The 13,125-nt window shown below is 37.7% G+C and overlaps 1 protein-coding gene across 9 annotated transcripts in view; it reads right to left on the bottom strand.

Moving 5' to 3' along the window:
- The window catches only part of Chd9 (chromodomain helicase DNA binding protein 9), a 213,960-nt gene that overhangs the window by 108,222 nt on the left and 92,613 nt on the right, over window positions 1–13,125 (bottom strand). For all 9 annotated transcript variants that reach the window (XM_087900364.1, XM_087900367.1, XM_087900368.1 and 6 more), the window contains one exon: window positions 10,860–12,473. In XM_087900364.1, the coding sequence (XP_087756490.1) occupies window positions 10,860–12,314 (1,455 nt within the window). In that variant the 5' untranslated portion in view covers window positions 12,315–12,473. The remainder of the gene's footprint in view (window positions 1–10,859; window positions 12,474–13,125) is intronic.

Genomic DNA, 13,125 nt, shown 5'->3' with positions numbered 1-13,125 from the left:
AAGGCAATCAAGCCTATTTAAAAATTCACTTTGCAGCCATTAAAAAGTATGGCTTAGTAGGCACGAGATTCTGAGCACACTAAACATAAAATTTTACTTTTTTCTTTTTTCTCTTTTAGTTTTTCGAGACAGGGTTTGGAGCCTGTCCTGTGATTCACTCTGTAGACCAGGCTGGTCTCAAACTCACAGAGATCCACCTGTCTCTGTCTCCTGAGTGCTGGGATTAAAGGTAGGAGCCACCACCGCTCAGCTAAAGCTTATTTTTGAATACTAGCTTTTTTTTATCATATGTAACTTCATTGCTATATTTAGCATAGCACATGTGGTTATTTATAAGCTAAGGCCATATTCAATCTATATCTCTAGAATCCACCTTATGTTTCACAGCTTCATAGTTAAATTCACAACCAACTAGACATACTGTGAACTTAAATGAGATAATTCAATTAATAGTTCTTAAGATATTAAGAAATAAGCACTTAGAGAATGCTAGTATTAGATGTGCTTAAGATTAATGTTTCTTATATAAACGAATCTGGAGACTGAGCAGGTATAGCTAAGTGTCACATACACAAGGTCCTTGGTTCCATATCCAACATTACAAAACAACAGCACTCAGTAATATTGTAAAACAATTTGTAAAATGAGGGAAAATATTTAAATAAGCATTTGCCAAAACAAAAGAATGTCAAATAAACAAAAGAAAAGGTACTCACATTGTGAGATATTAAGAAAAACACAACTCTAAATTACCTAACTATAAAAGTACACACTATATTTCATTTGTAAAACATTCTTGAAGTAGCTGCCAACAAACATCTATTTGAATGATTTAAGTTTTAAAAACTTGCACACAAGTGTTTATAATAGCTCTCCTTTTAAAAAATCAATTATGTGTATTTATTTTATGTTTTACTAGAATGTGTCTGTGCACCACATACATGAGTTATATACAGATGTGAGCTGCCATGTAGGTTCTGGGAATTGAACCTGGCTCCTCAGGAAGAAAAGTCAATGCTCTCAAGCACCAAGCCATCTTTCCAGTTCCAGAAACTTTTTTATAATTATTAAAATCTGGAAACAACTTAAAACTACTATTTTCTCACTCATCTGCTTTTAGTTGAATGTAGTACATGACTGGACCTTCTCAAACTTTTTGTTGTGGGGAAACAGTGTCTCACTATGTAGCCTAGATTGGCTCTGAACCCACAATTCTGCCTCAGTCTCCAGTGCTGAGGTCCTAGGTATACACAACATCCTGCCAGAACTTCCTAATCACACAAAACTGCCAACTAGACTTCTTTCTATAGCAACTCCTTTCCAGCCTTCTGTCCCATTCCCAACACACGTGTGTGCAGACACATATAATTCTTTGGGTCTTTGTCATACTAGAGACACTGGGTTCTTCTATATCTGACTGTGAAAAAAGACTTCAACAAACTCTTCACTAAACAAGACAGGCATTTTGGGCTAAAAGATATTCAACATCATGATGTATTAGGAAACTTCAAATTACAGCTATAATGGTTAAAATAAAAAAGACTGAAAAGCTATCAGAGTAGGGTGAAGTACATTTGAAATCTCAGCAATGAGGATGTAGAGGGCAGGAAGAGTTCAGGTTTGAGGCCAGCCTGGGTTACATGCCAAATTCAAGGTCAACTTATGCTAAAGAACAATAGATCTATTCTGAAAACAAAACCAAAGGGATAGGAATGTAGCTTGATGCTAGAGCCTTCAATTAAAATGTGGTGAGGGTAGGGGGGTAGCCTAACAGTCCCTGTTTGGAGAAAGAGAAACATGTGAAATTCTCATACACTGATGTTGGGAATGTGTAATACCAACAACAAAACAGTCTTTATTCTGTTTTTCATGTTGTGTATACATGTGGTATGTGTGTGTGTGGAAGCTGTAGGTTGATGTCAAGAACTATAGGTCTCCCACTTTAGTTACCAAGGCAGGATCTCTCAGTCAAGTTCAGTGCTCACTTATGCAGACACTCTTGCTAGCCGGCTTGCTCTGGGAAGCCTGTTTCTGCCTTATAAGACTAGAATTTCAAAAGGGATGCCAATCTCACACTTGCAGAGCAAAGACTGAGCATTTAACCCGTGAACCATTGTTCCAGCTGTATTCCGTCTGTATTAGTATCAGTTCTCTCTCCCCTCTCCCTCCCCCACAAAATTCTAAATTCTAATTAATTGCATTGTTTACTAATACAATAATCTAGATCACCGATTAAAATAAAAAAAAGCAAAGTTACAATTAATGAATTAAAATCATAGATTAAAAACAAATTAAAGACTAAAGTTGACTATAGAAAAAATAACTACTAGTAGAAGAAAAGAGGAAGAAGAGGGGCAGGGAGAGAGTGAATGAGACTGAGCAAGTAAATAGATTAGATAAAGCCTAATTTCTCTCCTCTTTCTCCTTTTCTTTCTTAGAGAGACACCCCCCTTTTAAAAAAAAAGAGCTTTGTTTATTTTGTTTGGGTTAGGTTTTTTTATTGTTTGTTTGTTTGTTTCAAGAGAGGGTTTCTCTTTCGCTTTGGGGCCTGTCCTGGAACTTGCTCTTGTAGACCAGGTTGGCCTCAAACTCACAAAGATCCTCCTGGCTCTGCCTCCCGAGTGCTGAAATTAAAGGCATGCGCCACCACCGCCCAGCTGTCACTTGCTTTCTTAATAGCCACTCTGGCTCGGGTGAGATGGAATGCCAAGGTAATTCTACTTGCTTTCCTGATGGGAATAATTGCTGTGTTTGTGGCCACAGATTTGTGCTGCTTTCAACCTTGGAGAGCGAAGCTGCTGCTGCAACTTTACTTTTTTATTTTTATTTTTTGAGACAAGGTCTATGTAGTTCTGGCTTTCCTAGAACTCTCTATGGAGACCAAACTGTTCTGAAACTCATACAGAGTTCAGTTCCTCTTATCTCTGCTTACCAAGTGCTGGAATTACAGGTGTAAGCCACCATGCCTGACTCAGTAATGCCACTTACTACACTTTATAGTAGTTAATGCAGAGACTTAATGTTTGTTACCGTCTCCATACCTCAGTTTCCTCCCACGATAATTAGAACAAATGATCAAATTCAAATAAAATGTTCATTGTGATAGCTGGCCCAATGTGTTAATGTTAATGTATATCAAATAACTTATAGATAGCACTTTTTGCCAAGTGCTGCTCTGTTAGCAGATGTCCTGGTGCCTGCCTAGTTGGGAGGCAGACACTGAGGCAGGGAGAGAAAGAGAGAGGTCATCCATGTCTGTATAGTGAGTTCCAGGCCAGTAAGAGCTACACAGGGAGGCTTTTCTTCTAACTTTGTTTCTTAAAATTGCAAAATTGTTCCTAAAAGAGATATCACTGAATACTTCTATACCAAGTGTCAGCAGTGGTTATCTTTCTTAATAACCTCTAAGTACTCATTTCATCCTTTTCCTCTTCCTCCCCTTCTCTTTCTTCCTTTTTGAGACAGGGTGTCACTAAATAGACCAAGTTTGTCCAGAACTCCTAATCTTCTGGACTTAATCTCTGGAGTGTGAGGAATCACAGTCATACCCCATTATCTACACCATAACACTGGTGGCAATAATTTTTAAGTATCTGTTTTCAATATAACCCAACTGCTTATAACAACCTTGTATTAGATTTATCAGAAAGTTGTGCACGGTGATCATACACCTTTAATCCCAGCACTTGGGAAGACAGAAGTAGGCAGATCTCTGAGTTCGAAGTCAGCCTGGTCTACAAATCAGGTGCAGGACAGTCAGGACTATAGGGCTATCATACTGTCTCAAAAAACTTAAAAAAAAAAAAAGGTAAATATTGTCTTAAAAATGTGCCTTGCATCAGCTATCCAACCTGTTAATAACTTTTTAAAGTTTAAGAAGTGTCTCTGTAGCTTAAAAGGGGGGAAAAAAATAAAGGAATTAAGCAAAGTTAAGAAATTATCAAAATGCAAAAAGTAACAGACATAAAACAGTACTTCTTGCTTTGAGTAGCATTTAGGCCACTCTGCTATACAACTTATGAACTGAATTTAACTTAAAAACAGTGAGCTTACATATTTTCACTTTGTAAAGACAAAAACTAGAGACATGAAATAGCACAAAATATTTATCATATAAGAGTTTTTTTTAAAGCTTTAGAGTGTTATTCTCTCAAATTTTTCTCTCCAAAAACAAAAGATGATTGTAAATCAGTATTTTCTCTGCTTACAATGTTGTATAATAATTACTTGGAAACATCTGCTGTGACTTCTCCTGCCTCTTCCCTCCACTAACCTATACCTGGACCTCTTCCCTTGCGCTTTTTCTCCATTTCAATGTCTAATGAGCATGGTGGCACAAAAGCCTTTAATCCCAGCACTCAGGAGGCAGAAGAGGGTCTCACTATAAATTTGAGACCAGCCACATAAGAGTTTCAGGCCAGCCAAGGTACATAGTGAAACCTTGTTACAACAACAAAAAAGTAAATAAAATCCTAGAGTCAAATGTAGCCATCTTCACTGTTTCTAACAATGCATTTGGACAGGACAAGCAGAGCTATACAGAGAACACCCTCCTGAAAAAAAATAAATAAATAAAAATTCAATGTTCTCATCCAAATTTCATAAATTTGAATGAAGTGCCACCACTGAATTTTCAGAAAGTAGATCAAAGAATATCTTATCTAGGATACAAGATTTATTTCAGAATTTATTTTGTCGATTGGTATGTGGTCACGGCTGTGCATCATAGAGCACACATTCAGAACAACCTTGGGGAGTCTGTTTCAAACTCAGGTGGATGTGCAGCAAGTGCTCGCACCTGCTACACCATCTCACCAGGACTATCTCAAAATTAGTTATGATAAACTGGAAAAAGAATTACACCACTTGTATTTTTTTTAAGTCTCTCAACTTCTGTAACTGCTTGGTAATTCAGTACAAAACAAAATTATTGCAAGAGATAGAGCTAGTGGTGATGGCACACGCCTTTAACCCCAGCACTGGGAGACAGAGGCAGCTGAATCTCTGTGAGTTCAAGGCCAGCCTGGTCTACAAGAGCTAGTTCCAGGATAGGCTCTAAAGCTACAGAGAAACCCTGTCTCGAAAATACAAAACAAACAAACAAACAAACAAACAACAATAACAACAACAAAAAAGAGATAGAGCTAAAGAAACCTGATTTAAGCAAGGCGGTGGTGGTAGTACACATATTTCATCCCAGTGTTTAGGAAGCAGATGAAGGTGGATCAATAAGCTCGAGGCCAGCCTGGTCTACAGAGTGAGTTCCAGGACCTCCAGGACTAAACAGAGAAACCCTGTCTTGAAAAAAACAAGACAACAATAATAACAAAAACCAAAACTAAACAAACAAACAAACTAGAACACTGGAAATGTTGAGATGGCTCGGCACTTCCAGAGAACTCAGGTTAGATTCCCAGAACCCACATAGCAGCTGACAACCACCTATCATTCCCATTCCAAGGGATTTGAGGTCCAATTCTTGTTTCTCTAGGCATTAGGTACACAAACAGTACACAGAAATATATATATATATATATATATATATATATATATATATATATATATATATATATATATATATGCAGGTACAACACCCATACACATAAATTTTGAAAAATAAAAACAAATTGATTGCCTATCAATTTGATTCCAAATTGACTGCCTTTTATAAATTTTTGAACATTGTTTTCATTGAGGAAAAGAGGCTAGTAGCTTTTGAATTTCATTTGTTTATCAGTATAGAAGAAGATGATGTTTTTTAAAAATGTTTTCCATTAGCTGCGAGGGGATGGGTCCCAGCACTTAGGAGGCAGAGACAGGTGGATCTCTGTGAGTTCCAGGCCAGCCTAGTCTACAGAGTTCCAGGACAGCTAGGGCTACACAAAGAAACTCTGTCTCAAAAAAACAAAATACAAAAAAAAAGAAATGTTTTTTATTATTATGTATTTGTGTGTATGTGTATATATCTGCATATGAGTATGGAGAACAGAAAGGTGTTAAATCCCCTGGAGCTGGAGTGACAGGCAGCTGTGAGCTGGCTGATGTGGGTGCTGGGAATAAAACTTGGGTCCTCTGCAAGAACAATATGTGCTCTTACGCCATCTCTCTAGGCCCTAAGATGATTTACAAATGAAGTTTTAAAAGAATTTCTCTTCTCTAGTGGTAGTAGTGAATGTCTTTAATCACAGCACTTGGAAGTCAAAGGCAGGTGGATCTAAGTTGGAGGCCAGCTTGATCTACAGAGTTCCAGTACAGCCAAGACACAGAGAAAACTTGTTTCAACAAACCAAACCAAACCAAACCAACAACAAGAAAGTCTGTATGCTTATATGCTAGCAATGGAGGCTACATCACCTGTCTATACATCCTTGCAGATCTATAAAAGAGAGTCCTTACTACTTTCAAAGCTGGAAACATCTTTAGAAAAACATGAATTGGAAAACTAAAAAAATAAAACAAAAATGACATGTTAGTTCTTAGAAAACAAAACCAAGTAATAAATAAATAAATTCAATGGTTCAATATTTAATTATACATTGGGCAAAGCAATTAGTCAAACCTAGAAAAAGACTATATACAAACTGAACAAGTGAACCTAAATTCTATCATTGGAGAGTTTCTCCAGGGTCCTTCTGACTAACATGCTTGACCCGCCCTCCAGCAGAGGGAGCAAAATCCTAACACTCAACAAGTAGAAAGAAAGATAAGTTTGTGCCTTTCAAGTGTACCTAAGTATAGTTTTGGTGCGTCCATCTTAGACATTTCAAAAGTTGTGTGTTGATGCTCTGGCTACAGAACATAGAAATATCAAGCCAGACTTGATCTGGAAGCTTCTTCCCAGCAGTCTCCCTCATCAATGCGGAAAGTGCTATGTAGACCGCTGGGAGAGAACTGTCATCAAGCTCTCATTCAGCTGTGTGCTGTACTATTAACAGCCAAGCAAGATGTGCCACTGGTGCAACAGGAACGAGTCTGTTCTGAGGATAACCAACCACTGCTTCACTGGACATGGATGCCTCACATCTGGTACCATAAACACTGTCAAGAGTCGATGGCTGGGAAGGCCATAGGCCAAATGGGAAAGTTGTTTTGCTAAGTGGATATGAAAAAAATCATGTTTGTGCTACTAGATTACAGCTGCTATCAGCTTTAAGTCAAAGAAGCAGTATTTTCTTGGTAGCTAGCAACTAACTACTGGTCAAAGTACTGAGAATAAGTGAATGCTGAATGTTCTGCCCTAAATGGGACATCTGTATTGTCCCTTCGAAGGCTCAGAGAACAATTCACAAGAGGAAGCATACAAACTGTCAGAGGGTTGAATGTTGTCTCCAGGGCATAATATATCTAATGCAGCTGTGATTACCTCTTCAAAACCTGCATATGATTGGATCCATCACCAACATCCACTCATGAAAGCAGGAGAGAAGAGACTCACAAGTCCTGACCCTACAGGTAGTTGCTAGGGGAAGGAGAGACATTTTCACCATTGTTATAGCTACTGGTAAGGTGTCCAAGTCTCTATAAATAGTCTCTCACCCATGCTCCTGTAAGCAATGCTAATGAAAATCACTAGGTCACACAACAAAGGAAAGCCAAAGGGAGACTGGTTGAAAAGAGAATAGTGGGAGACAAAAAAAGCTAACATAGTATCTGTTAATATGATCAAAATACATTATAAGCATGAAAATGAATATATGTAATAGGCAATATGTAATTATTTGCATGAAAAGATCATAGTGAAGTTTCTTATTATGTATAATTAATATATGCTAATAAAAATTTTAAAAACAGTGTGTTGAATTTTTTTTTTTAAATAAAAAAGCTGGGCTTGGTGAAAAAGGCTTATAATCCCAGATAACTGGGAGGACTGAGGCAGAAGGATAGTAAATTTACAGCCTGTCTGTTGGTTCAAAGCCAACCTAATCAATTTAGTAAGAATTTGCCTTGAGTCAGGTGTAGTGGCTAACTCTAATCTTAGCACTTGACAGGCAGAGGCAGTCAGATCTGACTTCCGGGTTACAGGTCACCCGAGATAACACAGGAAACCCTGAAAACAAACAAAAAAACAAATAAACAAAAATCTGTCTTCAAATGAAGACTAAAAAGAGGGCTGAGGGTATAGCACAGTGGTAAAGTGCTTGCCTATCATGCACAATGCCCTGCATTGATCCTCTAAGCATTAATCAGGTATATTAGTCAGTATAAAAACCAAGGCATATTAATCAGGTGTGAAGCTACAGTTCTACAATTCTAGTACTCAAGAGATAGAGGTAGGAAAATCAGAAGTTCAAGTTCATCCATAGGGAGTCTGAGTTGAAGTCAGCCTTTGAAACAAGAGATCTCAAAAAAAAAAAAAAAAAAGGACAAAAAAAATCCATAGTATTTCACTGAATACTCATTCTCACAGGTAAAAATATGGGAACATTTCACTTGGCAGAAGCAGGCAGATATATGAGCTCAAGGCCAGCATGATTTACATAGTGAGTTCCAGGTCAGTCAGAGTTATACAGAATGAGGTCTTGTCTCAAATAAAAAAAAAAAAATTGAAACATTTCATAAGTAGTTTAGTAAGATTTTATAAATTATTATATGTTTTTGTCAGAAAAGTAATACTCTCACATGACAAAATTTACAGAATACAGGTGAAAAACAGTACAAATGTATTACCCTTAAACAACCTAATTCCTTCTGGTATATTTTTATTTGTATATTAGAAGACTAGTATAAAAAAGTATAGATAGAAAGGCATTCATTAAGTGCCTAACTATAATCTAATAGTTCTAAATATTTTCAAAACTTTTGTTAATCTTTTCCAACATCTATTATATAGATATTGCTATTTTATACATACATCCACTTCTTTTATTTTTTTTTTTAAGACAGGATCTATGTAGCCCTGGCTGTCCTGTAACTCTCTATGTGGACCATGCTAGTCTCAAAGTCACAGAGATCTAGCTGTCTCTGTCTCCTAAATGCTGGAATTAAAGGCATGTACAACTATACCCCAACTCACTGTTTTATATTTTTAAGATCAGGAAACAGGCTGGAGAGAAAGCTCATGGGTTAAGAGCACTTGCTGCTTTACCAAAGGACCCAAGTTCAGATCTCAGCACCCATATTAGATGGCTCACAAATGCCTGTAATGCCAAGTACTCAAGTAACCCCACTCTGGTCTCTGAGAGCACACACTCACATAAATAAAATAAATCTCTTTTTGTTCTTGTTTTGTTTTGTTGTTTTGTTTTTCAAGTAGTCTCTGCATAGTCCTAGCTGTTCTGGAAATGGCTCTGTAGACCAGGCAGGGCTCGAACTGAGATCTGTCTGCCTCTGTCTTCTGAGTGCTGGGATTAAAAGTGTGCACTACCATGCCTGGCTATAAATAAATCTACATAAAAATGAGAAAACATAGAAATACAGAAATTGTGTAACTAGTTCAAGTCACACATCTGAAGTATGAAGAGCTAAGAGTCTAGTCCAGAGTGTGGTTCCAGTATGGGCACTCTCAACTATTTTACTATGATCATAATCTGAAGTTATATTTTATACCTGGGGCACCATTAACATTTTCTCAGTGTTAGCCTTTAAGGTCTTTTTAATGTTGATAGTGATCCATTAAATTTGTATGTGATACAAGCTGGGATGTTTCCAGTTCCCCGCTATAAACATAAAATATCCCTGGGGGTTAGAGAGATTGCTCAGCAGTTAAGAGCACTGGCTACTCTTCCAGATGACTCTGGCTCAATTCCCAGCACCCACATGACAGCTCACAATCATCTGTAACTCCAGCCCAAGAGAATCCAACAACTTCTGGCCTCTGGGGGACACTGTGCATGTACATGGTACATAGACATGTATGCAGACAAAACACCCACACACATAAAATAAAGAAATAAATTTTAAAAAATATATTTTTGGATATATTACTTTTGCTATGTTTGTGTCAAAATGTTTTTCTAAAGATGCTATCAGTTAATAAAGCCATGAACATTATTAATTTTTCCACAAATATGCCAGCAGTAAGCATGAACATTAGGACTAGTGAGAGGCTCAGCAGAGAAGGATGCTTGTTGGCAAGACTGATGACACAAATTGATCTCAGAATTCAGATACGCAGAGTCCAACCTCTACACAAACCTCGGCATGCGCGCTTCCACATGCATTCACATACAGAATAAATAAATAAATGTAGAAAGCATTTTTGAAAGCATGAACATTCAAAAATTGTTTCTAATAAAAGAAACAAATGTTCTACATTTTATTATTCTTTCAACACACTGAATTGTAACTAACGTTCCACTTTACCTTGGGCTTTACGATTTTGATTTCCTGGGTTTTTAATGTGTGTTTTGTTTCTTCACAGCTTTTCTAATGCACCCAAATTGGCCTAAACTTTCAACACTGCGTCAGTCAGAGGAAAGCAAAGACCACAGAGTGACTCCATAGTGCCTGTTTTCTAACCTTCTTCCTCTATGCTTTACCAGTGGTCAGAGAGATGCTAGATTTGCTGATAAATCTGTATGAGCTTGCATAGGAATAGCAATACTATGCCTATCATATTCATACTAAAACATCTCCAGACTGTTGTTTCCTATTTCATGATCATGGCTACTAAGATTTAATCTTGATAAAATAACCTTTTTTAAACGTAAACACAAAAGCAACAATACACATTAAAATCTACAGTTCCAAAATACTAAGAATTGCTTCTAATATGATTTTAATAGCAAGATAAACCTGTTAAATATGCAGTCAATAGAATTTTAATTTTAAGAAATCTTGAATAGGTCTCATTTAAAATTAACTGAACAGAACCTTACTCACCCTCAAATTGCCAAAAATAAAAAGAGAGAGCTACATACCTGTCGCTGTAAACATAGATGATTTCTGTTGTGTAAATGTTGATGATTAGATAATGGGGAAGGCCAGCTCCGAGATTGATATTGCATCTGAGATTGGGTCACGTCAGAAGGCCGTGCTACAAGATGTGAAGTAAACTGCCGATCAAGGTCATGATCTAAAACATGATTTGAGTTATCTTGTCCAAATGTTGATTCATCAAATTGAGGGAGGAGACCCTCTTGAAGGAGGTCCTCTGGGTCAAGTCCTGGAAATGGTTCTGTATGAGATTCTACTTGATGAAGTAAATTCTCCTCTAAAGATGAAAAACCATTAGTTTCCACGTGATCATTGTAATGACCCATTTGAGGTCCTGAGTCAACAGGATCAGGGAAGTTCATGTGCACAGGAGATAATTTTGAATTGCTATAATTACCCTGAGGATGTGACGGATGCAAAATTTGAAAATTATTTGAATTCAGTGATGGAGTGGGGTTTAGGATATGCTGGGAAGAATCTTGCTTAATTCCCCTATGAGGTGAAAAGGAGTTGCTTCCAGCAAAATCAGATAAAGCCTGATTTGTATGACTGGGTACAAGAACCGCAGAGGATTGCAGAAGACTGCTCGGTGACATGTGAGCACTGGAGAAGGAGTGCTGTGCAGGGAACTGCTGGGAGTTACTGACGGAACAGGAAGTCATACTGGGAGAAGGTCTGTTGAAGGGTCCTTCCTGATGACTGTTACACTTGAGGAAGTGGACTGGAGGAGTCGCTGCTTGAGAAAACTGCACTGAAAGAGGCTGTTGTGAAGAGGAGGCGTCAGTTATGTGTGGCGGGAGGTTAGCATTAACTCTGTGGGGACCAGAAGCATTAACGTCTATAAAGTTTTTAGACTGGCCAAGAGAATTCTGCCCTGGGTTAAGACTACTTCTGTTTTGTTGTGAGCGAAGTGAAGTACACTGCGTTTGATGTTCACTGGGCTGAAATAAGGCAAAATCATGGTGCACCACAAAGCTTTTATTTTGATGTAGAGAGTGTGAATGTCCTTGTTGATGAAAAGGAGATCCATTTTGATTAGAAAGGCCAGTAGCTGTCTGATGACCCCACATTGGACTGCCGTCTGCTACACCCTGAAACAAGCCATTGGCTTGGCTTGGGGGATGGACGGGAGAACAACCAAACTGAGAGTGTGGGGACAACACACGTTCAGCTGCACCGCCAAAACACTGATGAACTTGATGAAATTTCATTGAGTCAAACTGATTTAACTGTTCAAAGTCCGTCATCTTCTGATGTGTTGGAGTACCTTGAACATGATTTAGTGAATCTATATGCAAAGGCTCAAACTCTGCACCCAGGTTCAATTCATCCGCTAGTGAAACAGGTCCCGGCTGGACAAACGCATCATCTGACAAGCCTTCTAAAGTCTCACCAAAAAGATTTGTATCATCGAAAAAATCCATCATTGGGTCTGTCATTTTGAAACTTCAGTGAGAACTTGGGCTGTTCACTTCAAACAGTGTGTTCAGCTTCTCTGCTGTAGATAATAGTGCATCATTTCTGGGGGTCATCAACTAATCCAAAGCAGACCAGTGTTCATGATAGCTCTACATAATATGTCACGAAGTGTCAGAATTCTAGAAAAATAAGAACAAAAGTAATTTAAATTTAGTAGTAGTAGACATTCTTTAACATATAAATAAAACACACAGTACTTTGCATGTGATAACTCATTGCAACTAGGTAATTAATATTCTATACAGGCTATTTAAAAGTAAAAATGCACAGTACTTTACTCTGAAGTACATATACTATGACAAAAGATGGTAAGAATAACAAACAGTATGTCACACTACAACGTGAAATGTCTATAACTCCTAGCACTTCTATCAATGATTAGAATAACTAGGCACTGCCCTTCAAAATGACAGCTGTCCTCAGGTTAGTGAGCAGATTATGATCACCTGGTCCAGGTCCTATAGCGTATATGCAGAAATCCCAGAAACACAATTTTCAAGATACCATGAGGTGACCCAGAAAGAAAGAAATTTTCTTTGATTAGCTGTTATCACTAACACAAATGTGCTGGCAAAGTATGATGGAACATATGTTCACATAGTTCACATGGTGGTTTTGCTTATCTAACATGAAAAACCATCCCAGCAGTCAAAGGACTTAGGTATCTATGAAGCAAAATCCAAGGATCCTATAATCAGTTGTATTCATTATACCATCTTGAGAAAAGCTGCTAAATCATTAGGGATATACATATTTCCTATTTTATGAATC

The sequence above is a fragment of the Myodes glareolus genome, chromosome 22 (genome assembly GCF_982192425.1).
Source record: "Myodes glareolus chromosome 22, mMyoGla1.1, whole genome shotgun sequence".
NCBI lineage: Eukaryota > Metazoa > Chordata > Mammalia > Rodentia > Cricetidae > Myodes > Myodes glareolus.
Note: the sequence above shows the minus strand (reverse complement) of the source record. Positions and strands in the feature narration are given on the sequence as shown.